This window comes from Micromys minutus, assembly GCF_963924665.1.
Source record: "Micromys minutus genome assembly, chromosome: 24".
Taxonomy (NCBI): domain Eukaryota; kingdom Metazoa; phylum Chordata; class Mammalia; order Rodentia; family Muridae; genus Micromys; species Micromys minutus.
In genome coordinates this window covers 12,397,713-12,424,592 of record NC_137959.1, presented here as the reverse complement: position 1 = coordinate 12,424,592, position 26,880 = coordinate 12,397,713, and the positions used below count along the sequence as shown (strand labels likewise).

General features: G+C 50.9%; 1 protein-coding gene across 3 annotated transcripts in view; it reads left to right on the top strand.

Annotated features, from left to right (window-relative positions):
* The window catches only part of ZNF423 (zinc finger protein 423), a 286,423-nt gene extending 260,357 nt beyond the window's left edge, over positions 1–26,066 (top strand). For all 3 annotated transcript variants that reach the window (XM_080937369.1, XM_080937371.1, XM_080937370.1), the window contains 3 exons: positions 401–532; positions 1,926–2,041; positions 25,409–26,066. In XM_080937369.1, coding sequence (XP_080793495.1) covers positions 401–532; positions 1,926–2,041; positions 25,409–25,438 — 278 coding nt within the window. In that variant the 3' untranslated portion in view covers positions 25,439–26,066. The remainder of the gene's footprint in view (positions 1–400; positions 533–1,925; positions 2,042–25,408) is intronic.
* Positions 26,067–26,880: the final 814 nt, after the last annotated feature.

The following is a 26,880-nucleotide window of genomic DNA, read 5'->3' as shown; positions in this document are numbered from 1 at the left end:
ATATTCAATCAGATTTTAAAGGGCCTGGCTACTCCTTTTAGCCATCTAGTGCACAGTATGGCCCTCTTTCCAGGGGCTCTCAGAACTCAAGCTGTTGAACATAGCTTGTGACCAGAAGGAGAAACCATGGCCAACATTTCAGAAACCTACATCTAGACCCAAATCTGGCTGCTACAGAGTCAGGGCCTATCTCTGATAGAGAGCAGAGATATGACTTCTGTCTGTGGTTCCCTGCATCCGCTTCAATTCCTGTGATCAGCGATGCCCTGGTGCAGGGTGACTCGCAGCTGGTGTGGGGTATCCCTAGGGATGGTGTGGGGTGTCCTGAGACTGATACAGGGGTTCTTAGCTCTGATTGTTCCTGTGTGAGCTTCACTGAAGTTGTCCCTTTCTCTTGCAGAGGAAGGCATTAACCATGAGTGTAAGCTGTGTAACCAGATGTTCGACTCCCCAGCCAAGCTTCTTTGCCACCTCATTGAACACAGCTTCGAGGGCATGGGCGGTACTTTCAAGTGCCCTGTATGCTTCACAGGTATGGTACCCATGTGGGCATGGCAAAAATTCATCGGGGGTGGGTGGGAGGGGCCTGCCCTGTATCATGGCTAGAGCCCTGCCCCTCAGTCCCCATCTCCTTTGGAACTCTGTCTCCTGGCATGCAGAGCTGTCCCATAGACTGCCTTTCCCTTTTTTGGGCACCTTGGGTGACACTTTTTCTGTCCCGTCTCCTGTTGTGGCTGAGCACATGTTCACTCCTGCCTCAGCTTCTCTGTTGCAGTCTGCCCTTCCTGGGTTCCTCCGTGCTCCATGGAGCCGTGAATCCGTGGCCCTGCTCCGTGCATTCCCCTCACCCTACCTACTTCCAGCCTTTGAGCTCCCTGTCCCAGCCAGGCATCAGCCGAGCAGCTCGAGGGCAGCTTTATTGGCCAGGTCTCCAGCCCCCAGGCTGGCTGCCAGCCCCAGCAAGTGAGTGGCTGTCCCAGCCCGAGGCATATCTCGGGGGCTTTGCTGGCCCCCTCCTGCTGCCCAGATGGCAGCCGGTGTGCACAGGGAGCTGGGCTCTCCCGGCCTTCCCGACATCTGCTGTCTACCTCTGTGTGAAGCCCACCCCAGGGAGGGTGCCTGGCAGGAGACTATCTCTGAAGTGCTTGCCTCCCAGACACACAGCTGCTTTGGGTCACCTCCTGGGTGTGCCCAGGGCTGGGCTACCATGGGGACTGCTTTCATGGGGAAAAGAAGCCAGTGCTATGACCTGCTCATGACACACATGTGTATTCACATGTCTCTGGGGTCCCAGCCTTCCTGAAACACCCTGGTCCTCCCCCCCCCCCCCCCCCAATTCAGGATCCCCTCCCTGCCCATCTGTTAGCATCACATGCAAGGATGCAGACAGTAACCCTGACGACAGGAGCAGTGATTCATGTCATTGACTAACCTCTTGGTACCAGGCACTGCGCTGTGCTGACCTAATTCCAGTCTCAACTCTGCAACCCACTTGCAGTGGGATCTTGGGCAAGTCATTTAATGTTGATTTTCTTCTGTCAGATGGGGTAGCAGCAATGACTGACTACCTTGCAGTGTGAAGGCATTTGACTAGTGGAGGGTACATGCTTAACCACTTCTTCATGTTTTAAAAAACACCTTGCCTATATTAACCCTTCTGATTCCCCTAGACATCCAGTGAGGTGTTTACTATAACGAACCGCAGTGTTTAAAGGAAGATACAGAGCCCAGAGAGTTTAACTGTTTGTCCCAAGCTTGCACAGCTATGATGGGGCAGAGCTTAGTTTATCTAGTTCAGGATCTTCTGATAAGGACTTCCAGCATCAGTCCTTGGCCAGCCACGCCTGTGCCTGAGTGAACCCTACTTGGGAGAAGTGGTGAGGCTGTGCTGGGCTGTCCTCTAACTGCCCTGTCTGTGTGTACAGTCTTTGTCCAGGCCAACAAGCTGCAACAGCATATATTCGCCGTGCATGGGCAGGAGGACAAAATCTATGACTGCTCACAGTGCCCACAGAAGTTTTTCTTCCAGACAGAGTTGCAGGTGAGTATGCCAGCCCCTGTGCGCCAGGGGCTACACTCTCGGCTGGCTGGCATAGTGTGTACTGGCCTGAGTGTACGCACTCCTGGGAAAGCCTACAGTAGGGGGCCGAGCTTTGAGCAGGAGCCTCCAACTCACACCCATCCTGGTCCCTAATGGATCCGTTCCTTCCTTCTGCTCCCCACGCAGATCACCTGGTAGTATTTGGCTGGGTTTGGCTTTGTGACTAGAGCCGGAATCCATCTCTTCCCAGATAATCTAAGATGGGATATAAGATGTAGTGATGTCTATTGGTTCCAGCTCAGAGGAAGGGCAGTCAGTACTGAGGTCAGTGTGGCCCTCAGGTAGACACAGGGTGTCTCCATCAGTTTTCTTGATCCTCCCAAGGGATGCTCATGCAGGGGACTGCTGGTTAAACATCCGAAGCCCTGCCCTTGAGTCCCCTGGGGCTTTCTCTCCTTACTGGGGTACTGACTTTCTGAAGATCTGGATCTGGATCCAGAGCTTTCTGCGGGACTGATTTCTCCAGGAAATTCTTGTTAACAGTGAAGAGTTCCCATGCCCACTGGAAACACCCCTCATGCTCGCACAAAGCTCACACCTTGTAATGGCATCACTGTGTAAGGGAGAGTTCCTCCACCCATCCACCGTCATTGACACTGGCAGTGCATTCACAAGAGGGATGGCAGGCACACACACTGCAGTCCCAGAGACCACACTCCCGGATACTGGCAACAAGCCACATAGATGCTCAGAAGCGCTGCCCACTGGGGAGCCACAAGCACCAGCAGCAGTGGGAGTGGGGGGTGCAGTAGCCATGTTCTCCAGATTACCATAGCCAGGAATAAAGGCTTGGTTGTCGTTCATGTGGCAGATCCAGGCAGGGTTCATGCTATTCGGTGACCTGTGCCCACACAGGGTCCATGCCCATCTATGTTTCCATGGTCACCATGCAGGGAGAAGGAGCAGGGAGGGAGGAGGGCTGAGTGCATCAGCTCTTCCAGCTTCCACAGGGAAGAGTTGCAGTCAGCTTCTCCCACACTGGGTCCTTAGGGCAAGCCACATGCCGGTCCCTCCACGCTTGGGTGGGAAGGAGCCTTGGTGTCTGTTGTACCCCTACCCTACCCTCTGCCAGAAAGCAGAGGGCAGCTGGCATGTGGCAAGATTCACACACATACATGGTGTATCTTCACAGGATTCATCAACCTGCAGGGTTGCCCTCACCTCACACCGGGCAGTGCTGTGCCTACACCCAGTGACCTGCCCAGCCAGCATGAGGCTGACAGTCACCCATCACTTTCCAGGCCCATAGTAGTGCCTGGTGCAGGGCAGGCTGGACCTTCTGGAGGCTTTAGCTCACTCCATCTCCATAGTTGCTGAAAATAGATCCAGGAAGGATGCAGAAGAGGATCTGCCATCTGCTGGCTGGGTCCTGATTTTGAGCTCAGCTCTGACTGAGTGACCAGGCCTTGGAGGATTCTTTTCTTTTTGACAGGTCCTTTCATTCCTATATATCCTTACATTGCTCATGGCCTTCATTCCCTCCCCTGATTGGTTAAACATCCAGTTAAAAAGAATAGGCCAGGGAGAGGCTCCCCCAAGAGAGCATCATAAGTGGGGGACCAGGGTACCAGTGGGTCTATACCCTGAGTCTCTGTGCTGAGGACAGTAAGGAGCCAGTACCTGGGGACCAGAGATGCTAACCAGCTCACATTGGGCAGTCTGGGGAGCTGCCTTGCCTGCCTGGTGGCACATGGCCTTTCTCCCACATGCAGCTTTCCCAGCCTCTACTATTCTACCTGCCCTACTTGTGTGACCCATCATCAGTCAGAGTAGTCCAGCATCTCCTGAGGGATTAACCAACAGGACAGGCTGCTTAAAAACACCTGAGTGTATATAAACCACTGTTGGTGCATTCATCCAGTTTCCTTACACACTACCTTTTTCACTCCTGGCTTTGTCCTTTTCCATTGTCTGGGACACCGTGACGGGGAACAACTGGTTTCTTCTTGTTGGCTTTAAGATTTCACCCTGAGGGTTTGGGAGATGTGGGTCAGTGGGTAAAGTGCTTGCTGCATATTCTTGAAGCTCTGAGTTACAGTCCCCAAACTCTTGTAAAGCCAAGTGCTAAAGTGCACACCTGTGATCCTGTGGCCTCTACTGTGAGATGAGAGAAACCCTGGAAGCTCAGGGGAGGGCTAGCCTGGCATATGCAACAACACTCAATGAAGAGACCCTGTCTCAGTGTGGAAGGTGAGAACAGAGCCCAGATTTGTCCTCTGACCTTTACACATGAACATGCATCACATGCATGCCCCCCCTTAAACACACACACACACACACACACACACACACATACACACAGTGTGTGGGGGGGAGATACATAACAAACAAGTTTCTCTCTGAAAGAAGAGACACTCTGTTCCTGTTTCTCTGACATGAGGAAGACATCATGGGGACTGCTTGGCTCCCTGAATGTACCAGTATTGAGAAACTCGGGTAAGACACTATGCCTCTCTTTGCCTCTGCATAACCTTGGGCTATGGACCACCCAAGAGTAACCAAGCCTGAAATCCTGCTATTCACAAGGCTGAGGTAGGAAGATCAAAAGTTCAAGCCCAGTCAACTTAGACTTTGCCTTAAAATAAAAGGAGCTTAAAGGCTGAGGGTGTAGCTCAGTGGTGGAGCTTCCTAGCATGCACAGGCCCTGGGACTCATTTCCACCAAAGGGGAAAACCCTAGAAGCCACTAGTTTCCTGGTCACCCCGATAACCTTTGAAGGGGATTCTCAAGTGAAAGAACCTCACTAAATTATAGCCTTAACCAGCCACTATTTTCTGTGATTAATTATTTTAATTATAGACCATTTAAATGGGAAGTGTAACACCACTAAATCTATGCAAATAATGGCTTTTGTTAAGTAACTTGAATAGCAATTTTCTGGGTTTGAGGAGGGTTTTCTGGCCCCACGATTTCACTGCCATTAATTGAAGCTGGTCTAGATTGTCTTATTTGCGTGAAGAAAACAAGGCTGAGGTTTCTCCTGGGTGCCACGGAAGGGCAGTGAGGTCAGCCAGGGTGCCTGCCCTTGGTGGGCCTTAATGGCTTTAACTACCTTAACCACCATGTGTCATATGATGTGGAGTCGGGAAGCTCGACAAAGCTAGTGTTCGTGGGCACATGCACTGTGACCTAAGAGGGTCTAGGATTGAGTTTATTCTGCCTCTCCCAAGTTCTGCTGTGGAATAGAAGGTTGACTATATTGGAAGCCTGCAGGCCTGTTCTGTGCCTGCCTCTAAAGACCGGAGGCAGTAACAGGGTATAGTTGCCGGGACGAGGGAGGTGCAAGCCTTATTTGAACCTGAGTTCAGCTCGTTCTGTGAGATTAAGTCAAGGGAACCTGGGTAAACGGTATGAGTTTAGGCACAACTGAGATCCTGAGCTGGAACTAAATTTGTTGCTCATTTGGTGCTTGTGTATACAGGGCCAGTGTACACGTAGTACCTAGTCTAGAGCTAAAGCTTAGCTAGTGAGCTGCCGAGAGCCGTGTGTGGGAAGAGTCTGTGGCCAGCATGAGTAGGTGTATAGCCAGGGCAAGAGTAGGCAGAACACAGCCGGAGCAGAGGGCAGGAACTGGCTGGCAGGAAGAAGCAGATGGAACACGGATCTCTGCAACATCTGTAGGGCCGGAGAGATTCAGCTTGATTTCCATTGTGGTAGGAACTCAAGCAGGAGGGAAGGTTGTTTACATCGTAACTCCAAATTTTGGAACTATGCTTTGGGAAGACACTTATTGAGTGAACCAGCAGGGAAGAGGTTCCCGCCCATCACATGTCCAATAAAGGCTTGTGTAAATGTGTAGTGAATTTTAAAACTCAATTAAATGAGCAGAAACTTTTAACAGGCATGCCTCCCAAAGAAAGTGAATGTCAGTCGGGACAGAAAGGAGCAGAGAAAGCCACAGAACCACGCCATCCACAGCACTAAAGCTAGGCAAACACAGGAAGCTGGGAACCTGTCTGGGGCCAGGGTACTGAAAGCCTGGAACTCTGGCATCCTGTGGAGCCACATGACAAAAAGAAAGTTCAACGCACAGCTACCATTCCCCCATAATCCCCTAGGGCTTTTGTACAGAGAGAGGGGAGCTGAGACCCCACGTGCCTGTGTTGGCTGTGGCCCCACAGGGGAAGCTCCCAGTCACTCCTCATGAGTGGGTGACACTGGCTGATCAGTGGGTGCTGAAAGGACCCAGAAGGATCTCTCATGCCAAGCAGAAGAGGTTAGACTCCAAAGGACCCACCATGTCTATTCTGACATGACACTTTAGGAAAAGCAAAAACATTTCAGTACAGAAAGCAGATCATAGTGTCAGTGTTTGCAGGTGGGCCAGAACAAGTGGGACCAAGCAGGGCTTGTCAGACCTCCTCCACAGTCCCCGACACTCAGGCACACACTGGGCACCTGTGTCCTCAGGCAGCATGCTGGGATTGGGAACCCAGGCTGACCTCAGGGAGTTTCCAGAAGTCTATTGTCCCCAAGTGTTTGCAACTCTGGGGTGAAGGGGCTTCCCAGCATGCTTGGGAGAAGGCATGGAGTTTAATCATGGCTACCCCTGATTCCCTTCTCTATGGAGAGCTAAAGTGTTCAGGGGACTGGAACTGTAGTGATGTCCATAGCTTCTGGAAGCCATAAGTAGATGACATTGGGTTCTTGGGGTCCTATCTCCAGAAGCCAAGCGTCACTTAAACGATGTGGTGGGGCTCCATCTTCTCTGCAACTGTCCTGTCCTTTCCTGTTGGCTTCCTTATCTGCAGCCAGGGAGTCTGGTCCTTCTCCACAGAAATGCCAGAAAGGCCCCTGGCACATTGTGGGCTCAGGAAATGAACATGTGGAAAATGGTACAGCCGTTGTTTTCTGCAGTTTCCTTTAAAGCTATTGGAGAATCTTACGGGTTTATAAAGTCCCTTCCCTCTACGAGTTTTATTTTCTGAGCTGGAACAACAAAGCCGTACCCAGAGAACTTCCATCTGAGGCAACCATGCTGGCCTGGATGTTCTAGGCACCAGACAGCCATGCTGGGACTTGAAGGGAAATGCTGAGATGAGTTGGGAAGAACATGGCCCCAGCCCCCCTCCTACCTCTGTTTCCTGTGACCCTGGCCTTTTCCCTGGTTCAGGAGGGCAGGATGGAGATAAGATAAGGGAATTAGACACTTGGAAAATGCCAGAGCAGTTGGCCTTGTGTTTTTCAGCCTCAGGCCTCAGCAGATGAAGGCCTGGGGCCCTGTCGGCCCCTTGCCAGGGTAAGCCAACCTAAAGGAAGGGGTGGCAGACTCTGCTTTGCCCAGCCCAGCTGTCTCCCCACCCCCTTGGGCACCTCTGTGTCCACCAACCGAGTATGGATGGCATGCCCTTCTCTCTCTTTAGGCTTTCTCTGCCTTCTGCTCTTCACCCAGGGTCGCCTGGGCCGGCACACTACCTAAGCCTCCAGGGCTGGGCTCTGATGGTGGGCGCATCCCTACAGTGGAGTGAACAACAGAGCTGACATTCTCTTGCTTCATTTCCGCCAAGACCCCACCCTGCTTCTCTCGATTGGTATAGTTCATCTGAGCACAGCCTTGAGACGGTTGCTCCATCTCTGTGTACAGAAAGGGAAACTGAGGCTCTGAGAGGAGCGGAGCTGGGGAGGGCAGTTTGTCTGAGGTCACAAGTAAATGACAGAGAGCCAGAGCCCCACGCAAAACCAAATCGTCTTTGCCACTGAGGCAAACAGAAACCCTCCAAAGTTTAAATAAATTGCCATTTATATGAGCTAATAGATTTAAATGAGGCCTGCAGTGCTGAGCTATAAAAAGCCTTGTTGTCAGGGGACCCAGAAACTATTTTAGTAGTTGGGCCAAGCAGGTAGCAGGAGTGGCAGTAACAGGGGAGGAAAAGAAAGTGCTCCTAGGTGAGCCGGGTGGAAGAGCTATCGCTGGCCTGGCAGGCACTGGCTGGGGGCCTGCAGAGGAACCACAGGGTGGGTTCTGTTGAGGCTGGGCTGCAGAGAAGAGGAGATAGCTCCAGCCATGGTGAATCCAGGGATCTCCTGCTTCCTGATGCTGCTTTTCCAACTTGTTATGGTGCCCAGGATTCGTGTGGTAATGTCACAGTAGGGGTGAATCCCTGGAGCTGCAACTGTCCTTTTCCTCCTAAGTAACTCTCTGAGCTGATGAGGAGAGCCTGCTGGAGCACTTGCAAGCTCCTGACATGTGCACTCGTGCACATGGGCACACAGGTATTCACACAGGTGTTCACATAGGCACCAACACTTCTCCTTGGTGGTCTGGGCAGGGGAGAACTGTGGACCTGCTCGAGTCCTGGACTCTCAGGTCCTGAGTGACAAAGCGGGGGTGGGGTGGCGGCTGCAGGAAGTGATTCAGATTCTGAGCTGGCCCGCGGCGGCCAAGCGGCCAGCACAGCACTGAGCAGGCCTGTTTAAAGGATTATTTCACGCTGTTTGCTTGTGTGTGCCTAATCATGCCGCTTCCAGCTAAATGATTACAATTGATTAAAAACAGAGCTGGTGCTCTAACAAGCAACCCGGAGTATTTCTGATGGTGAGAGCCCGGCCCTACCAGGCTGGATCCTGGTGCCCAGCCAGGAGGAGGTGCCTGTGAGCCAGGGGTGTGGTCTGAGTTTTGTGGGGATCTTTCTTTCCCAGTCTCTCCCCCATTCTCATTATTCATGTATCACACACTCACAACCTGGTGACATTTCAGGGACCTCAGATGAAGCTGAGACACAGGCCCTTAATGACTTCATTCTCACAGGTAACATTCTACGGGAGATATAGTAAGTCAGTAAACTCATGAACTGTACTGTGATAGAGGTAGAGTGTGTGTGTGTGTGTATCTGTGTGTCTATGTGTGTGTGTCTATCTGTGCAGAAAATGTTCAGGTTGAACAATTGGATCATAAGGTTAAAAAAGGTTAGCATTACTTCTGTCTTAGTTATGATGCCCTTGCTGTGAACAGATACCATGACCAAGGCAACTATTGTAAGGGACAGCATTTAATTGGAGCTGGCTTAGAGGTTTAGAGGTTTAGTCCATTGTTATCAAGGTGAGAACATGGTGCTAGATAAGTTGAAAGTTCTACATCTTGTTCTGAAGGAAAATAGGAGAAGACTAGCTTCCAGGCAGCTAGGAGGAGGGTCTCCAAGCCCACCCCTACAGTGACACACTTTTTTCAACAATGCCAACTCCCTAATAGTCCCACTCCCTGGGCCAGGCATATTCAAGCCACCACATCATCCCAGACCAGAAGTGGAGGCAGCCTGTGTGAAACAACAGCCCATCTTCCTGTTGGAACACTCTGCCTTTCTTCTGCTTCAACCCTGCTCAAGTGGCCTCATCTCTGGGATGCTCTCCTTCATCCTCCCTCTGGCCTTTCCAGTTCTTGGTTTAGTTTTAGACCCCTCTACAAATATGAGTTAGAAACAACCTGTATATTCCTAGTTTCCCATGCAAATGTGAGATTTTGAAGGATGAAGATTTCTGCCATCCACCTACCCACCCATCAACCCATTTTCTGGTCATCTTCCTACCCATCTCCTACTCTCCATCCATTCTCCAGTAGGTTACCACCTGTCTATCCATATATTAATCCTCCTAGCATCCCTCCATCCATCCATTCCTCCACCCTTCTTATTCCCTCATCACACACTCATCTTCCTGTATACCCATCATCTACCTGTCCATCCCTTTATCTGCCCACCACATATTTACCTATCCACTAATTCATCCACAGATCCATTTATCCACTCACCCATTCATCCACTTTTTCTTCTTCTCTCCCTTCATCCCTCTCTTCCTCCTTCCTTTTCTCCTTCTATCTATCTACCTGTACACTTATCTACCCATCACATACCCATCTACCCACTCATTCATTTATAGATTTATCCATTCTTTCACTCACCCATCTATCCACCCACCTACCCATCTACCTATCCACCCATCCATTTACCTACCATCCAACATCTCATCTATCTATCCATCCACTTTCACATCTATTCACCTACCACCCATCTGTCCAATCATCTATCCATCTACCCACTCATCCACCCATCCACCCACTCATCCATCTATCCACCTACCATCCAACATTCCATCCATCTATTCATTCATCTATTTATTCATTTACTTATTCATTCATCTCTTTATTCATTTACTTATCCATCCATTCACCTACCATCCATCCATTCATCCATCTACTTACTCACCCATCTATCCACTTATCTACCAACCATCCATCCAACCATCCACTCACTCATCCCTACCAACCATCCATCCATCTGTCCATCCATCCATCCATCCATTCATCCATCCATCCATCTACTCACTCATCCATCTACCCACCATCCATCCACATATCTATTCCCCTACCCATCTTCCACACAGCCACTCATCAACTCATCCTATATACTTACCACATACTCATCTATTCACTCATTGTCCATCCACCAACCCATCTACCCCCATTCATTCATTAGCCTGTCTATCCACCCAATATCCACCTACCTCTTACTCATCTATTCACAGCTCTTCCTTCTCTCCATGCATCCACCCACTGGACCACCAATCCATCAACCAACCCATCTATCCACACACCTACCATCCACCTGCACCCTCATCCTTCATCTTCCTGCTCATTCCTTGCTTTCTTGCATATATTTTACTGTATGTTTTGAGCAAGGGGAGAAGGGGTGGAATACATCTACAGGGGCTCAGGCTACTGTCAGAACCCCTGGTCTTGATAACATGGGTAATCGAGGAGCCGGTTTCCTTTCTTCTTTGTACGGCTGCTGTCAGATCCAGCCAGATAATTATAACTAATAATAATTAAAAAGTAAAAGTGCTGTAGGCATATGCTTAGCATTTGACTCTGTAGCTGTACTTTCTGTGAATAGTGTGGCTTCCTCCACTCGGCTTTAAAGATGGCCCAGCCCTTGGCACCTTACGACACAGGGGGGGGGGGGGCACAGTTTGGTCTTGGATGGGATTGAGATACAAAACACCCCAGTGGCTCCTGGGAGTTTAAATCTGTTGCTAACACTGGAGTTGGTCACTCATGAGGAGCCCAGGGGCCTGAGAGCCAAGCTGGCTGCTAGCCTCCTGGAGCCACTCCTCTCCAAGGCTAGCAAAGACATTTCACCCTGCTGGGCACGGCTGGTCCTGCTGCCTTGGGTTGTTGTTGTCAAGGATTGAGGCTTTCAAAAGCCAGGACTCTTGGGATTAGTATCAGTCAATTTCCAGCTAGGTCAGTGTGTTCTCACTAGGGCAGGAAGAACCTAGCATAGCAGTCCAGCCTGCTTTTGAATCCCAGCCCTGCTACCCTGGAGCTTCAGATACCCGGGGAATACAGTTTCTTCCTTGTGGAATGTGGAGGGTCTGAAGGTAGTGTTGCCTACAAAGCCTCCCTCACCAAATCCATAAGCACTGTCCAGAGTTAACTGTCGTCCGCATCCCAAACATAGCCTGGGTGTCCAGGGACTAATTAATTCAGTCAGTTAATGGTACGTATAAGCGCTCAGTGTGACCTCAGTGTTTGCTAACAACTACTATGTGCCGGATGCATGAAGACATGCAAAGGCCTAAGGCTGTGACCTGCTGCATGGAGGGGACAGTGCACTGGAAGCTCAGGCCTTTCTTTCATGCTTGTGGAGTGTGGGGAGATCATATAGGATCGCGCGACTGCCTTAGTCCCTCAGGAGAAACTGCATAGTTCTAATCTAAAAGTATGAAACCTGAAGAGCTCTAAGGCTTCGGTCTTTCTGTGAGCCAGCATGATGCCACAAGAGTAAAATTCGAAGTGATATGTTTTAGGTAGAAAAGTATTTTAAAATTTTCTTCACTGTGTACACAAAATACAAATGAATTTTGTGTGCAGACTTGAGTCCCATCTACAATTATACATGTGCAAATACTCCATATTCAAAAACTCCAAAATATTAAGCACTTCTTGCATCGTTTTGATCAAAAAGTCTCCAAAAATTCGAAAACAGATCCATCAATTAGTCAGTGAATAATCAGACAATTGAAACCCACCAAGGCAGCTGCACAGCTGGGTCCCACAGGACTCTTTAGGACACTTAGGTTTGGATCCTATTTCTGCCCACTGTAGGGTACCATTTGCTGAGATGGGACAGTGTCTGATGTCCAAAGGTACATGACCTCTCTGTCCACAGTAGAATGTGATCTCATCATTGGCTGTCACTGTCATCCCTGGGCAGCTCTGTGTACTGAGCTGTGTGCAGAAGAACCCAAAGTGAACACCAGTCCCATCTTTAGGGAGCACAAGACTTGAATCTGTGTCCATAATCTAACCTAGAGTAATGCATACTGGCTCGGATCTGAGGGCTAGCTCCTGCTAGCCCTTCCTAGGTTTATTCTCTGGCTCTCCTTGTCAAAGAGTTCAGTCTAAGGCTGTGAGAACTTAGGTAGATCTTTTGGGATCCTGGGGGTGGGGGGAGCCTTATCTCCCACAGAGATCAGTTATAAGGGTAGGCTCAGCACCAAGCCTAGCTACTGGGGCTTGAGACTGTGACTGCTCCCACAGCCCTGGGTGTGTGAGGATTTCTGAAAACCACAGAGGGGTGGTGGAAGAGTGGCTGGAGCCTGTGACTAGCTCTGCTTAGAAGTCCTCTGGGCCCTAGGATTTGGTCCAGCTGAGCAATGAACTATGATGAGGCCCATGTGGGGGCTGGGGGCTCCCCAGAAACTCAGCTTTGAGCAAAGATAGCATTCAGAGCGGATCTCAAGCTGCCTGTTGGAACCTACCATTCATGCCCTGGGGCTGGGGCCAACCAACTTTCTGGGGCACTGTGCCATCATGACAGATGGGCATGGGGAGCTGCCAGGATCCTCGAGCCTGGGACCATTGTGTGTGCTTTGAGCCTAGCCCCTCACCGGCGCCATTTCAGGCAGGACTAAATGCCTTCAGTTTCTTAGTGACAGTGACAATGCCCGTGACAGTGGGTGACATGTCGCTTCAGTGCTCACAGAGGGTTGCACACTGCAAAGCTTTGCCCCACGTGGACAGAGACAGGGTCTTAAATGTACATGAAGAACAGGAACAGGGCATGATTGTAAGGCTCTGGGCTTCTGATCATCAGGACCTGGGGTACAGCAGCCTTCTTAGAGGGAACACTGCCTCTGCACAAAAGGCCACTGCCCAGATTCCCATGATAAAGGGGCAATGTTGGGGGGGCATCGGTAATTAATATTACCATTTCACTTTGACTGTGTTGAGATAGGCTGTTGCTATATAGCCAAGGTATGATTCAAACTCTTGTCCTCCTGCCACAGCCTCCTGAGGTTGGATTCAGGGACACCAGTGATGCGGTGTCACGTCACACAGCTTGTATGTAAGTGGCAGAGTTGAGCTTGCTTGCAGCCCTGATGCTGTGAGACAAGAAACTGTGAGGATATGAGAGAGCCTGTGAGCCTAGCTCAGTGGGAACCTGCGTTGTCTCCCTCAGCAAAGTCCCCATGCAACCTGGAGAGTTGCCTGGACCATTTCCGAGTGGAAGGCTGACGCACACCTGGGCAGGGGTGGAGACAAACCCAGGCAGTCTGGCTCCTGGGCCGGTTGTCCTTGCTCCAGTACCCTGCATAGGCTTCCGTGTGCTTGGGCCACTCTTGCTCAAACCACATCTTCTTGGAGGCGTGGCTGGCTGCTTCCTGCTAGGAGGATGGGCTCTGGGGTGGCAGGGGCCCTGGTCCCCACCAGCCCCCACCAGAGAGAGGAGACCAGGGTGCTCTTGGTGGAAGCTAGGATCGTACTCTTCCGTGCAGCAGGAACAATTACTAATGACATTTAGAAAGAAATTAATGATGAGAAATGCAAGTTGGCATTTCAGCAGCAGCAGTCAGCAGCCCCGTGAACACTCAAAGGAGCAAAGGGCGGGGGGCTGTGGGGCACGAAATTAATTTTGCTGTGTCAATAGTGAGCGGGCCACACTCACTCTGCCACTGAAGTTTACACAGAATCGAGCGGGCTAGCTGGGGTTGGTCTAGGCTAGCTCTGGGTTTGGTTTGGTGTGGCCTTTAGGTGGCACTGGGGGACAGCAGGAGGAAGGTATAGCAAGGGACAAGCTTTGCCTCTGGCCAGCTGGATAACTGCTTTGCTGAAAGACCGAGGGAAAGCCTCAGTTTCTTCATCAGATAAATGGAGATGTTGGAAAAGTGGCGCTGATGCGTGAAGAGCAGCTTCCAGCACATAGTAGGGACTCATACACGATAGCCAGTACACGGGCATGTGTTGGTTGTAATGAGTCTTGGATCATTATATTCTCAGACAGATAACTCATAGCATTGGTAGGGGCTGTGGTGGAGGGAGGGGAAGAAATAAGAGGCTAAGCTTAGGTGACAGGGTTGTGGGGTTCTTAGTGGGACAGGGGAGCATGCCTTATTCAGGAAAACCTCCTCTGCTCTCACTCACATAGCACTGAGGGGACACACACAGAAATGTTACTGTCACCACAAGTTCAAACATCTTACAGAGCAGAAGGTAAACTTCCCAGGGCTGGAGGTTATTGAAGCTAAATAATTATTTTTGTCTCTCAAATCAGGAAGGTTCCCCTTATATCATCAACCAATGCTATTTAGCATTTTATTAAGTGCCAGACACTATCTTCAGCACTTTTAAACATTAAAACCCAGTCCTCACAAATGCCTCTGTCAAGATACAGAAACCAAGACACAGAGGTTAATTCACTTCCTGGGTGCACAGAGCTGGTTAGTCTAGACCCAGACCACCACCTGAGACCTCCAACCCCCCGCCCCATGTTGTTGTATATGTGTGTATTTTAACCACACCACCCGGCTGGGTTTCTTGTTTGTTTGTATTCACATGTGTTTTTACAGATGTTCTAGTCCTCCATGGCAACCATCAGCTGCCCCACCTGACACAGGGCTGTGTGCTGTCTCACCGGTTTTGTATACTTAAACCCTCAGAACAAGAGTATAAAGTAGATACAGTTAGCCACACCTTTCAGATGTGTAAACTAAACTTATAAGCCTGGGTTTGTAGAGGAAGTGCATGACCAGAGCCAGGTTTGAACTCCAGAGCCCACTGTGCTTTGGGCAGTCCAACCACCTGCAACCCACCTATTCACCGGACACTCAAACTTGAGGCACACACAATCCACCCTCCCACCCTGCATCTGCCCATCCAGCAGCTACACACACACCTACCCACTGATCCATCTAGGGGCATATATTAGCTGTTATTTACGGTTTATTTTTGGTTCTGTTACGTTTGTGTCTCGGTGTGGGTATGTGCACACGCGCAGGTGCCCAAGGCCAAAGGGCTCAGGTTCCCCTGGAGCTGAAGTTATAAGTGGTTATGACCCGCCTAGCATAGGTACTGGGAATTGAACTTGGGTCCTCTGCAAGAGCAATAAGCACTCTTTACCAAGGAACCATCTCTCTACTCCCCCATGTATACAGCATTTAGAGTGTCTTTCTCTTATGCTCTTAAAAAAAATTCATTTATTTTGATTTTGTGTGTGTGAATATTTTCTCTCTGTGTGTTATGCATTCAGAACCAAAGGAAGCCAGAAGAGGGTGTGGGATCCCCCAGAACTGTTTATAGATGGTTGTGAGCCAGTACTGGGAACTGAACCCAGGTCTTCTGCAAGAGCAGCAAATACTCTTGGCCACTGAGCCATCTTTCCAGCCCCCTCCATGCCTTGTGCTCTTCATTTCACACTCCACTAGAACACATGCACACAACTCCTTTGCTTCACTGAGTGGGATGGAATAGTCCAGAAGTACGGATGATTGTAGGTTTGCCTCATGGAACCAGTGAACTCTGTTATGGTAGAAGGGAAACTTAGAAAAGACCCATTTGGTGTAGGTTGGGCAGGTGTGTGGGCAGAAACACTGGCCGTGACCTTGGTTGCCGGCTGAGCTGTAGTCTATAAAAGCAACATCCCAGAAGTGGGGGAATCACCCTGTGCCCCCCAATTTGTGGTATGTGACTCCGTTGGGACTGGCAAGGGTACACACCTATGTGTTACATGAGGACTGTGGTGATCATTAGCTGTAATGGGTCTCAGCTGCAGTGTGGATCAGTGGTGCATGCCGCAATTCATCACAGTAAATTAGGACCATCTTCAAGACTCCTGCCCCTGCAGCCTGGGGGTGGGGAGGCTGCTGTGGGCAAGGGGCAGAACCACGTGGTCCCTGGAAGCCATTTGCAGGTGCTGGGCTTGGTATTTCTGAGTTCAGCAACCCTCAGAATATCTGCTGGAATAATTCTTTGTTGGTGACAGGGATAATTTTCAAGAAAATCTGAAGATGCAGGAACATCTTTTTAGAGGGAATTTGGAGGAAAGTAGACATAGATCTGGATCAAAGTTTTCATGCATCATTTACAGAACCTAAGAGCACCAGAGCAGTTCGGGGACCTGAACATACGTGTTCAGTATAATTAGTGACCATGCGACCTAGATTTTCCAGGACGGCCCTCATTTCCTGGTCTTCCATCCCACTGCTGGCTAGTTGCCCTGGTTTTGGGTTTGTGAGGTGTGATTATTCTGTGAGAATGAATGCAGTGACAACCTGCCGAGAGAGTGGAAGACAAGCCAAGAGGAAATGGCCTTCCCTCTCCAGGTTGTCCCCACATTTTTTAAGGTGGGCAGGTAGTATGCTTGTCCCTTGCTTCGTTGTCAGTGCTGAGAAAATGCAGACACCTCCTTGAGCCGCAGACCCCTGCCCCCTAGAGTAGGGCATACCACTGATAAGGTCAGTCCTGCTGGTGTGGAGGAAGGGTTTCTGCGGCGTGGACACCGAGATGCCTTGCAAGCAATGTCTGCAGGTGCTGGCAGGAGACATGGTGTCCAGGGATGCTGCGGCTCAGTTCACCCAGCTTACGGTGCCCACAGACCATTGTATGAGATGACCACATAGGGATGGCCCTGGGTCTCTGTCCCTGGTGCCGAGTACAAACCCGTCTCTCATTTATCCTAAGCTACTTGGCTTTCAGAGGTGGTCCATTCGTGTAACATGAAGTCTTCCACATTCTGCCGTACAGCTCAGTGGCCCTGAGAGGCATACAGCACCATGCAGACTTCCCCTCCTCCAACCCCAGAACTCTTTCGTCTCCCCAGCCTGAAACTCTGTCCCAGCACTGTGAGCTGGGCAAACTCAGGACCCCAAACAAGAAGACTCCCACAGTATGCATCTTTCTGTGACCAGCTTATTTTGCCTAATGTAAAGTCTCCAAAGGATCCTGGCTGCATTGGAGACGACTGTCCAGCATGTTCTGGATTGGGGGGCGGGGCAGGGATTGCTTCTCTCGCTCATGTTAGCTTCCTTCTCTCTGCTGCCCAGGCTGCAAGCTGACCTCTCAGCCGCACTGGAGGCAGCACCAGCAGTGAGGAGCCGAAACCATCCCTAACTCAGAGAATATAGCAAGTGACCTCACAACTGGGCTCTCCATCCTCACCTTCGGAGCCTTGCCATGCCAAGTCCCATGACCCTACATAGCACTGTGGCCATCTGCCATGAAAGAGCACTGCCCCAGACGGCCCGGCCTTAGGAGCCCTGGCCCAGTTAGTGTGCTGGAAGACTCGAGGGGCCTCAGGCCAGGCTGAGCTGAGACATGTGGTTGGCTTGCTTCATGCTGCTTTCAACGAAGAGGAAATTTGGAGTTTTAAAAAAAAAAAAATTTTTTTTTTTTGTTTGCAATTTTCTGACAAAGTCTGCAGATGCGGTGTTACCAGCACACACTGCATGGCAGCCTCATCTGGAGCTGGGCTGTGCGTCTTTCCTACCAAGCATGAGCTCTTGAGGCTGACAGAGGGCCCACTGGCCCATCATCGCTCTGCCCTGGTGCATGCTGCACTCAGCATTACCCATCTTGTGTTGGAGATCTCCTGCAGAGCCCAGGCAACCTGACCAGAGCAGCTCTTCCAGGATGTAGCCCCTTTCTTTACTGACAAAAGCCTTTCCTGAGCCTAGTCCCCACAACTACCTTCAGGCTGCTTCAATTGTGCCTGTGTGCCGCGTGTATGCCTCATGGCATGGGGACACTTGGACTCCAATCAATGGAAGGTCTGGTCTGAACTTCGGCTTGTTCTTGGTCCCCACATCTCTTTGTGGCATAGCACTATTCCTAGCTTGACTTTCTAGGAGACAGGCTTGCTCCGTGTTTGCCCTGAGGAATCTGCTTTTAGGGATCTGGTTTGGGCCCTTTGAGAGAAGGCACCCAAGGCCCAATTCATATTTGAGAACTGTGAGCCAAGGTCTAAGCAAGCTGGTCTAAGCAGGTTCAGGGTGAGCCAGTACAATAGCCTGCTCGAGGGGAAACAGTGTACACAGAAAAGTTGGCACTGGATACACAAATGCCCATCTTTGGAGAAGCGGTTGCTAACTTTCCTCAGGGCTTGGGTCAAGCATGCACCCTGTTGGTTCACAGGGACAGACCCGGAAGCAGTCCTGAGGGTGTTGCACCTCCCTCTGCGTGTGACCGCAGCCATAAAACTGCAGGTTTCCCTCGCTTGGCTTCTGGAGTCTTACCCTTCATGTTAAACATACAGACCAACTGGGCCCATTCACATGGGAGGTGCTTCTCCCTAAGACTGAGGTTTCCCGAGCAGCTAATGTTGCTCTTTGTTTTAGGGGTGACTCTGGGGTGGGGGCTCTCTCTTAGTATCCTGGTCTCATTGCTAAAGCACAGGAGTATGGAACCTTCCCATGGAGTCTGTTGGACTCTGTATTTTCACTTCTTCACCAGTCTTTTCACCCAAGTGAAGACAGTTGTTACCCATGAAACTGGCTGTGGAGCAGACCCCGGGCCTTTAGTCTCTGTGTCCTGGGGATGAAGGGTTGGAGGATGGGCTTGGCCAGCCTCTGGGAGAAGCTACTAGCTAGCAGTCTGGGTCAAAGGTCTTCCTCCTATTTGCAAGGTGTTCCTTGGATCCCTAAATCTGTTCTTGCTCTTGGATGTCCCCCAAAGCAACCTCTTGAGACTAGGGTAGGCGGTCCCCATGCCTGCTTTCTAGTTCTCCTGGTTAAGCTTAGTTTTGAAGTTCACTTGCCGCTGCTCTGCAGTGTCAGATGCCACGGTCCTCCTTGCTGCTGGCTAGGCAGAAGGGACCAGCAAACCCCACATGTTTCCCTGTGTTATGGAGGCTCTGCTACCCTCCCTGTTCCTTATAGGTCACCTTAGGGCTTTGTTCCAGGCCATTGGGCCACCAGCCTCAACTCTGATGCCAAATTGGATGTCACTTGCACAGTGGCAAACTTCTCTCTGGCCTGGGGGGTAAGTGGGTGACAAAGGGGGCTGCTGGAGGAAGTAGGGTTTAAGTCTAGTAAGGCCCGCCCCTCCTCCCCAGGGAGCAGCACATCACTGGCAGGCATTTATAGGGAGCCCCAGCCATCACTCACTCCTAATTTTAATGACGTGCATTAGCTAAATTGTGTTGTGAGTATTCATTCGGCGCTGTTTATGGGGTGCTCTCGAGTGTGCGCACCGTTTGTCAGAAGTGCAAACTAGCGAACATACGAGCCTTTAAGACAGGCCATCTGTTCGTCTTAGACCCTTGGACGATTGTCAAGCGCTGCTAAAAATAAGTGCTCACAAGCAGAGAGGGGCTGCCCAGGTGATGCACAGCAGAGAGGGGAGCAGAGCTGCTTGTGTCTGCACCCTCTCCAAAGGGACAGACAAGTGACAGTCTGTGCCGCCAGGGAGGCCACGAGAGGGAGCGGAGGAAGATGAAGAGCCTCTGCTGAGACACCTTTTGGGTGGAGGCATGAGCTCTCCCTCTGTCTTGCGTCATGTAACTCCACAGCTCAAATACCTTTGATAGCTCCCAGTGGCCCAGATTTAAGGGCAAGCTGCCTCGTCTGGCATCGCGGAGCCTCATCAATAAGGCCTCTGCCTTCCTTTGGAGGCTTGTCTCCATAGCACATACCCTGCGCTCCTGCCAAGCTGAATTATTCATTGTTCCCCCAGCATATGCTGCACTTTTCACATCTCGCAGGCAGAGCGGTGCCGCGGCAGAGGGGGCCTATAGACACTGTGTGGGCGTATGTCCTGCACCGTCACCCTCAACCACGGGGCCCAAAGCACCCTGCACCCCAGTCTTCACCTATCCAGCAGGGATAGAGGGCTGCAAGTACTTTATGGGGGCTCTTGAGGGTTCAGATGAGTGAACACTACCGAAGTGTGTGGTGTCCAACCTGCTGGGAGCCAAACAGCCCCAGTCATTGTGAACCATGGCCTTTTTCGGTGTTACTCACACCTCCAAGATGCTTGAGTGGTTAATCCTGCTTGCCAAAGTAATCCTTCATTCTGTCTCTCCTGCTTGTCTTGTCTATCTGTTTCTCTCTCTCTCTCTCTCTCTCTCTCTCTCTCTCTCTCTCACACACACACACACACACACACACACACACATACACACATACCCCTAGTAGAAACCCTAGCTCAAGCTGATCTTGCAGAGCAGCTAGAAGGCTTCTCCTGAGTGAACCTCTATCAGAAACCGTCTCCCTGCTGCTTTGTGTGACATCCTGCAACTGGAAACTTGGCAGAGGCGGGCCTGTACCCTGTCTCCTTCTCTGCTGTCCACTGCCCAAGGCCAAGCTCCTTGACTGTGAAATGGGCCCATAATGAATGGAGCCCTGCGGCAGCCCTGCTCAGCCAAGCTGGGCTAAGGCAGCTGTCTTCCATGGAAAACAGAATCTTCCAAGCTTAGGCCACTTTAGGGTGTGGTCCCTAGTCTTACGTGGGTGAAGCCATGGTGAAACCAGCCCCTTAAGGGCCTCTCATAGCTGCAGCCAGCGAGGGGTATATGAGGAAAAATAGTCTCTTCTGGGTGAGGAGGCTGAGAAGTGGCTTCAAGAAGGTAGCCCTGTCCATAGACCAGGGAGTGTATGAATGGGGACCGTGGTAGTGGATGAGAACCATGCAAGTTGAACAAAGAGAGCGAGGTGGGGAGGGGATGTAGGATGTTCTGAGTGGAGAGTAAGTGTATCTCTGCATAAACACAGGCTGGGTCTTCAGGAATGAGTCCTTTTTTCCCTGCCTCCTTAGCGTTTTAGATGTCGAAGTCCAGACTCCCTACTTCTATCATGCCATTGTTCCCACCAAGAAGGGGTCGGGGTGTCTTTATCTGGATGTGCTCAGTGTACAGCCTGGGACCTCACGGACTCAGTGAACACCTGTGAATGGATGTGGATGGATGGGTGGATGAGTGGATGGTTGCTGGTGTGCACCTCTCCATCTGCTGCAGCATCTCCTGGGGCCCTCCTGGTCACCGCATCACACACTCTACTATAGAAACAGGAAAGCAAGTATCCAGCCAGATCTGATGAAGGGGAACCCGTAGCTCCTGCTATCCTGAGGGCAGGGACACGGGGCAGGGGGCAGGACTCTGGCACCTTTAGTAGTCCCAGCCGAGAGCAAACAGTCCTTCCGTCCCAGGAACTTGTCTGAAGGTAGATCCCATAGAACACCACCATTTCCTGAGTTATCCTGGCATTTCAGAAAGAGGCAACTCACAAACATTGAGGTCAAAAAAACCTGCTACAAGGTCACATGACTGGCTAACACTGAACACGGGGTGTAGCCCGTGTTCGCCACTGACATACCTAACAGGTCACTAAAGTTGTCTGCCTGTTTGTGGTCAGCTAGGAGAGTGGCTAGTATCAATAGCACATTTGGGAAGAGGCAGGCAGGGTGCTAGGACTCGGTGGATAGGTGACTGTTTCTAGAGTAGCTGGCACACAGGCAGGGTGGCTTATCAGAACACCAAGAGGGATCTAAGGGCTTGAGAAGTCTCTACAGCCTGTATCTGTGCTTCCAGGACAGAAGTCTTATTGCTTCATGCTACTAAGCAACCAACGTACTGCAACCCTTGTCTCCTCAAGCATGGTGGGCAGGTCTCATAGGCCAAGCAAGGTCCAGGCCAAGGAACAGAACCTAAAACCCAGACCTAGAGACGTGACCAGGTTGCACCCTATGGCTTGATTCCTGCTCTTGCAGGATCTGGACTTTATAGGATCCTTGTCCTGCAGGCTCCTGCAGGCTAGCAGATCCAGACCATAAAACTGTGGGCTGTGGGGGTGTAGAGCTCTGGCTCTGTACCCAGAGTTGGACTTATGTAACCTTCTAGCACGCTTGCCCATTCCATGTGCTTTGGGGTATGGGAACAGTCCTTCCACTAGACCACACACAACCCACCGTTCCTGTACCCAGCACATACCCAACGCAAGTCCAGCAAGAAGGCAGTGATTGTCACCCAACAAAGATTTTATGGGCAAAAGAACTTCCACAGAGGGTATTCTTTTAAGCTAAGCCGAGTCGGACACCAGCTGTGCACATCAGGAAGAGGCCCTGAGTCAGGATTTCACAGAGACCCCATCAGCGAGTGTACAGGAGTGCTGCCCAGTGTGCCTCTGCTTTACTTCCCTCACCTGCTTCTCTACCCCACACCTGTGCCTCCCTGGCAGGCAGTGAGGTCTGCCGGTGCCAGGCATCCTGGCCAGGCTAGTCTCAGCCTTTGGCCGGCCCATTGCCAACCTTTATGGTTTTGGGAAGTGCTCAACTGGAAGAATGAAAGCATCCTTAAACACTCATTTTTTTTTTTTTTTTTTTTTTTTTTTTTTTTTTTTTACCCTTCTCTGAAGAGACTAAATATAACAGAAGCATAAATAAAGACATGGAGGTAGGAAGGCCTTGCAAGCACCATAGGGCTTGGAGGAAGCCCTCAAAAGCCTTGAAGGAATGCTTGGCCTGGGAAAGGAGCTACTGTAGATTGCCCGGTAAGCTGCTTGAGAAGCCTAGTGATGGGTATTGACACTTCTGCCTTCTCAGAGACTGCCCTTAGATGAAGCAGTTCTTGGATGAGCACTCTTGTAAAGAGCCTATGTGCAAACACACACACACACACACACACACACACACACACTGTGACCTTGACCCCTTAGAGATGGGTCCATTGGAGTCTTCCCTATCCTCACTGTGCTGAGCTCAGAGCAGGTCATCCAGCAGGTACTTAATGGCACAAAGCTGAATGCACTCTGGTACTGGTTGCCTTTGGAGCATTGAGTCTGATTTCCTTCTGCTGTGACATCCTGGGATTTCCTTGGTAAGAGCAAAACTTTAGGAAGGTAAATTTTACCTGTCTACCTTAGAACTCTCTTGGAGGGAGTTCCTTTATACGTCTAATCTAAAAAAGTGTGTGCTGTTGCTCTTGAAAGAAGAAGGCTCCCAAAAGTGTTACTTATTCTCAGTTTCCTAGCCAGCGGTTCAAGGCATGGCTTTCCACCTCAAGGGTGGAACAAGGACATAGGACATGCTGGCATCCCTACACCAGGCTGCTCATATCCCTACATTCCCAGGCACTCCTTCCAAAATGGAGACGAGTGACCCTCAACGGTCTTGTCTGGCTTCCTGCTTTCCTTGGACATGGTTCCTATCCAGGAGAATTTGCTGAGTACTCTCTACTCCACATTCACACTGTCTCTCCACTCAGGTGTGGGCTAGCACTGTACGCCTGTTTCAGCTGTCTGGCTCCCGGGCAGCTGTGCCGACACACTACCACCGGGCATGAAAAGCTCAGCATGTGTCCAGCCCTGGGCCAGGTGCTGTTGCTCTGCATATAGTTCATCAGGGGCAGCCAGGCCGAAGTACAAAGTCACGTGGGTGCTGGGTAGGAGGTGTGTCACAGGAAATGTAGGAGAAACTGCTTCGGAGGGCAACTGGAGGAAGGGTTAAGGCAGCTGAGGTTATTAGGAGAGTTGTAAGGAGGGCAGATCTGTGCATAGAATGCTTTCAGTTCCACGCGGCTGGTTGCAGTCACGGCACTGGAGGATGGGGTTCCCATGGAAACCACCTGCGGTCCATCTTTGGCTCAAACAATCTGCCTTGGACCTTAGATCCTCCATTTGAGGTGTGAGGTCATGCTGACAATCTGGGCCTTAGCCTGGAGCAGAGTGTGGAGCAGGCTGTGGATAATTGGTGAACGGATATACCCACTGGGTGTAGGACACTAGATTCTAGTGGCCCGGATCAGCCCTTCTTGGGTCCTAGCTGACTGTTGGTGGGCTGTTATTTTGTCGAAAGTGATGTGCCTGTGGTCGTATGTGGCCTGCGCGCATGCCAAGAAACCCTATCCTGGAGAGTGCCTGTGGTTCCATCTCCATCCATCCTAGGTTCCCTGAACTCTGGAGGGAAAAGCCAGCCATAACTGCCCTCTGGTCCTTGTGAAAGCCAGACCTGGAGTCCGGGAGAAAGACGCGACGCCTCTCCTGCCCCCTAGTGGTTAATAGCAGAGATGCAGGCTGCTGTTCTCTGCCGGTGACGAGTCTAGGCTCCTAGGCTGGGAGGCAGGACTCTATTAAAAAGCCTGCAAAGGGGGTCGGCCGCAGCCCTGCAGCTCTGTCCCTAGAGAATGTTGCTTCCCATCTCCGGGTGTCTTGAGGCAACCTCTGCCTGAAGCTGGGACGATAATGGTCTGACTTTGCACTACTACTGGCAGAAAAGAAGCAAAGGACCAGGTTTCAGAAGCCAAAATCCAGCCCTATCTCCAGGCTGCTGGCTATGGTGGAAACAGACCCACACTACCTTCCTCTCCCTCCCCACCGGAGCTGGCAGGAAGAAAGATGTGCGTGGGCTGTGGCGAGAGGGAAGCGTTTGGCCACAGGGCTCCACCTTGGCCCTGGCTTCCCAGGCCCAAGAGACCAAAGCGCACCACCGCCCTCTCACGTGACAGGTTCCCTGGGAGTTTAGTTCCAGGCTCTTCCCAGGACCCTCCCTGCTGGGTGACTTGTCCTCAGCTTGGGCCACGGGCGACGGCCACCCACCGCCTTGGCGCGTCTGCGCTCACTCGGGTGCCTCTGGGAGGCCGCGCTTCTCTGCACATCTGCGGTTTCCTCCTGCGTGGCTCAGAGCAGTGAGCAAGGGACCGAGAGGGGATGGGGAGGAGAGGCAGCCTGCAGGCCATCAGAGTTTCCTCCTCGCCATTGGAGAGAAAGAGAGGTGGTCCTCATTATTGCCACCTCCCCGGCTGTTCCGCCTCCCTTCACGTGGCCCCATCCCTTAAATACGACCCGAATGCTCTAAATAAATAAATAAAAATAAATAAATAAATAAAAAACAATTTGCAGAAAACCCAGGTTGGCAGCAACAGGAACCGATCCCCGAGATCGGATCGACGTGACGCCTTGGCAGCTGCGTCCCCCGAGCACTTCGCATTTTGTTTTGTAATGATCGAGCCGCTTTCTGCAGCTCTCGGCGTCCATGCCCTGGGTGGGAGGGGACAGGCATGATCGCCATTCTTTTGCCCTCATGCGTGTCTCCTTTCTTCGCCTTTGCAGAACCACACGATGAGCCAGCACGCACAGTGAGGGACCTCGCGACAGGACACCTCTCCGCAGAAGGCTTGCCGGAGACGCCGTGGGGAGGGCCATTTGAACATTACATCCAATCAAAGTGTCATTTGCAACCCAGATGTAAAACTCTAATGATTTGGCCATGAGGCGCTGCTATTATAAGCAGCTGGAAATGAATATTAATGGCAGAGATTAAAAGTATTCCATGCTCAGTGTTTTTTATTGTCCTGCTACAGCTAGTGTGCTTTTAGAGTTTCCGCCGCAGACTACATTTCTAGTGTTAGAGAAACCTGCTTTTTGAGGCTATTGTCCTTTGTTATTTCATGTATTATATTGATAGTTTTTTTTAAGGATTAGTGTGATTTTTTTGTTGCTTCTTTTTTATTTCTTTCTTGTTTTTCTTTCTCTCCCCCCCTTCAGTTAACTACTTTTTAATTGCAATTCTAGATAATTGTGCATCGTGATGTGATTGCTTGGCTATTGTCTGAATATTTCCTTTTAATTTTTTAATTAAAGACTAATGCTTTGATTGGATTTGCCAGTTCACCGGACAGTGATTAAAACTCTGTAATGAATATAATCGGTTTCCGTGCAACTGGATGGTCTGCTTTTAAATGTGACTTGATCTGACTCCAGTAACTAGTTCAGCTCAATAAAGGGAATCCATGCGATCAGCAACACTGCCTGGTTCTCTCCTCCTCAACCCCAGGCCAAAGGGGCTGGCAGGAGGTGTGTCTCTGGGGAGTTCCCATGGGCTCACACAAGCCCCTGGGGAACTCTATACAATAGACTCACAGAAAGAAGTACCATAGAAGGCCGGGTGGAGCTGCAGGGGTCATTGAAATTAGAGAAGAAAGAATCCACAAAGATCAAGTACTCTGCTCTTTCACTTTCTGGATCGGGAAACTGAGGCTCAGAGCCCCTTGGGGAACATTTCCATGTCCCTGCCACACGTCCATGACTGACTCTCACCCATGCTGTTCCCTTGCTGCCTCTCTCCTGGGACGGAGGAGGATAGTCTGGCCCCTCCCGGTGCCACAGCAGCAGAAAGCACCCGAGCTCTCTACTCAGGGCCGAGTCACTGAATGGGAGGGGAGGGGGCAGCAGCTACCCAACTGTGTGAGGTCCCGGGCTGGCAGGCTCGAGGGCGGAATTAAGTGGAAATAGGTTTCCAGCCGAGACCTGTAGCCCCCGGTCAGGACTAAAGCCGGACAAGCAGGTGCTCTCATTGCAAAATTCCAGAGGACAGGGCTCAAAGGCCACCTGCAAAGCCCCCAAGAAGGTGGTGTGAACCTTTGACCTAATGACCCGGGCCCTGCGGCTGCCTCAGGGCTCACCCCGGAACTCCTGCATTCTTTGGGCCGCCTCCCCACTGCTCTCTCACACCACTTCATTACCACAGATCGCGAGCTGGTCTGACTTGCCTATTCGAGGTTGGACCCTGCGCAGGGAACCCT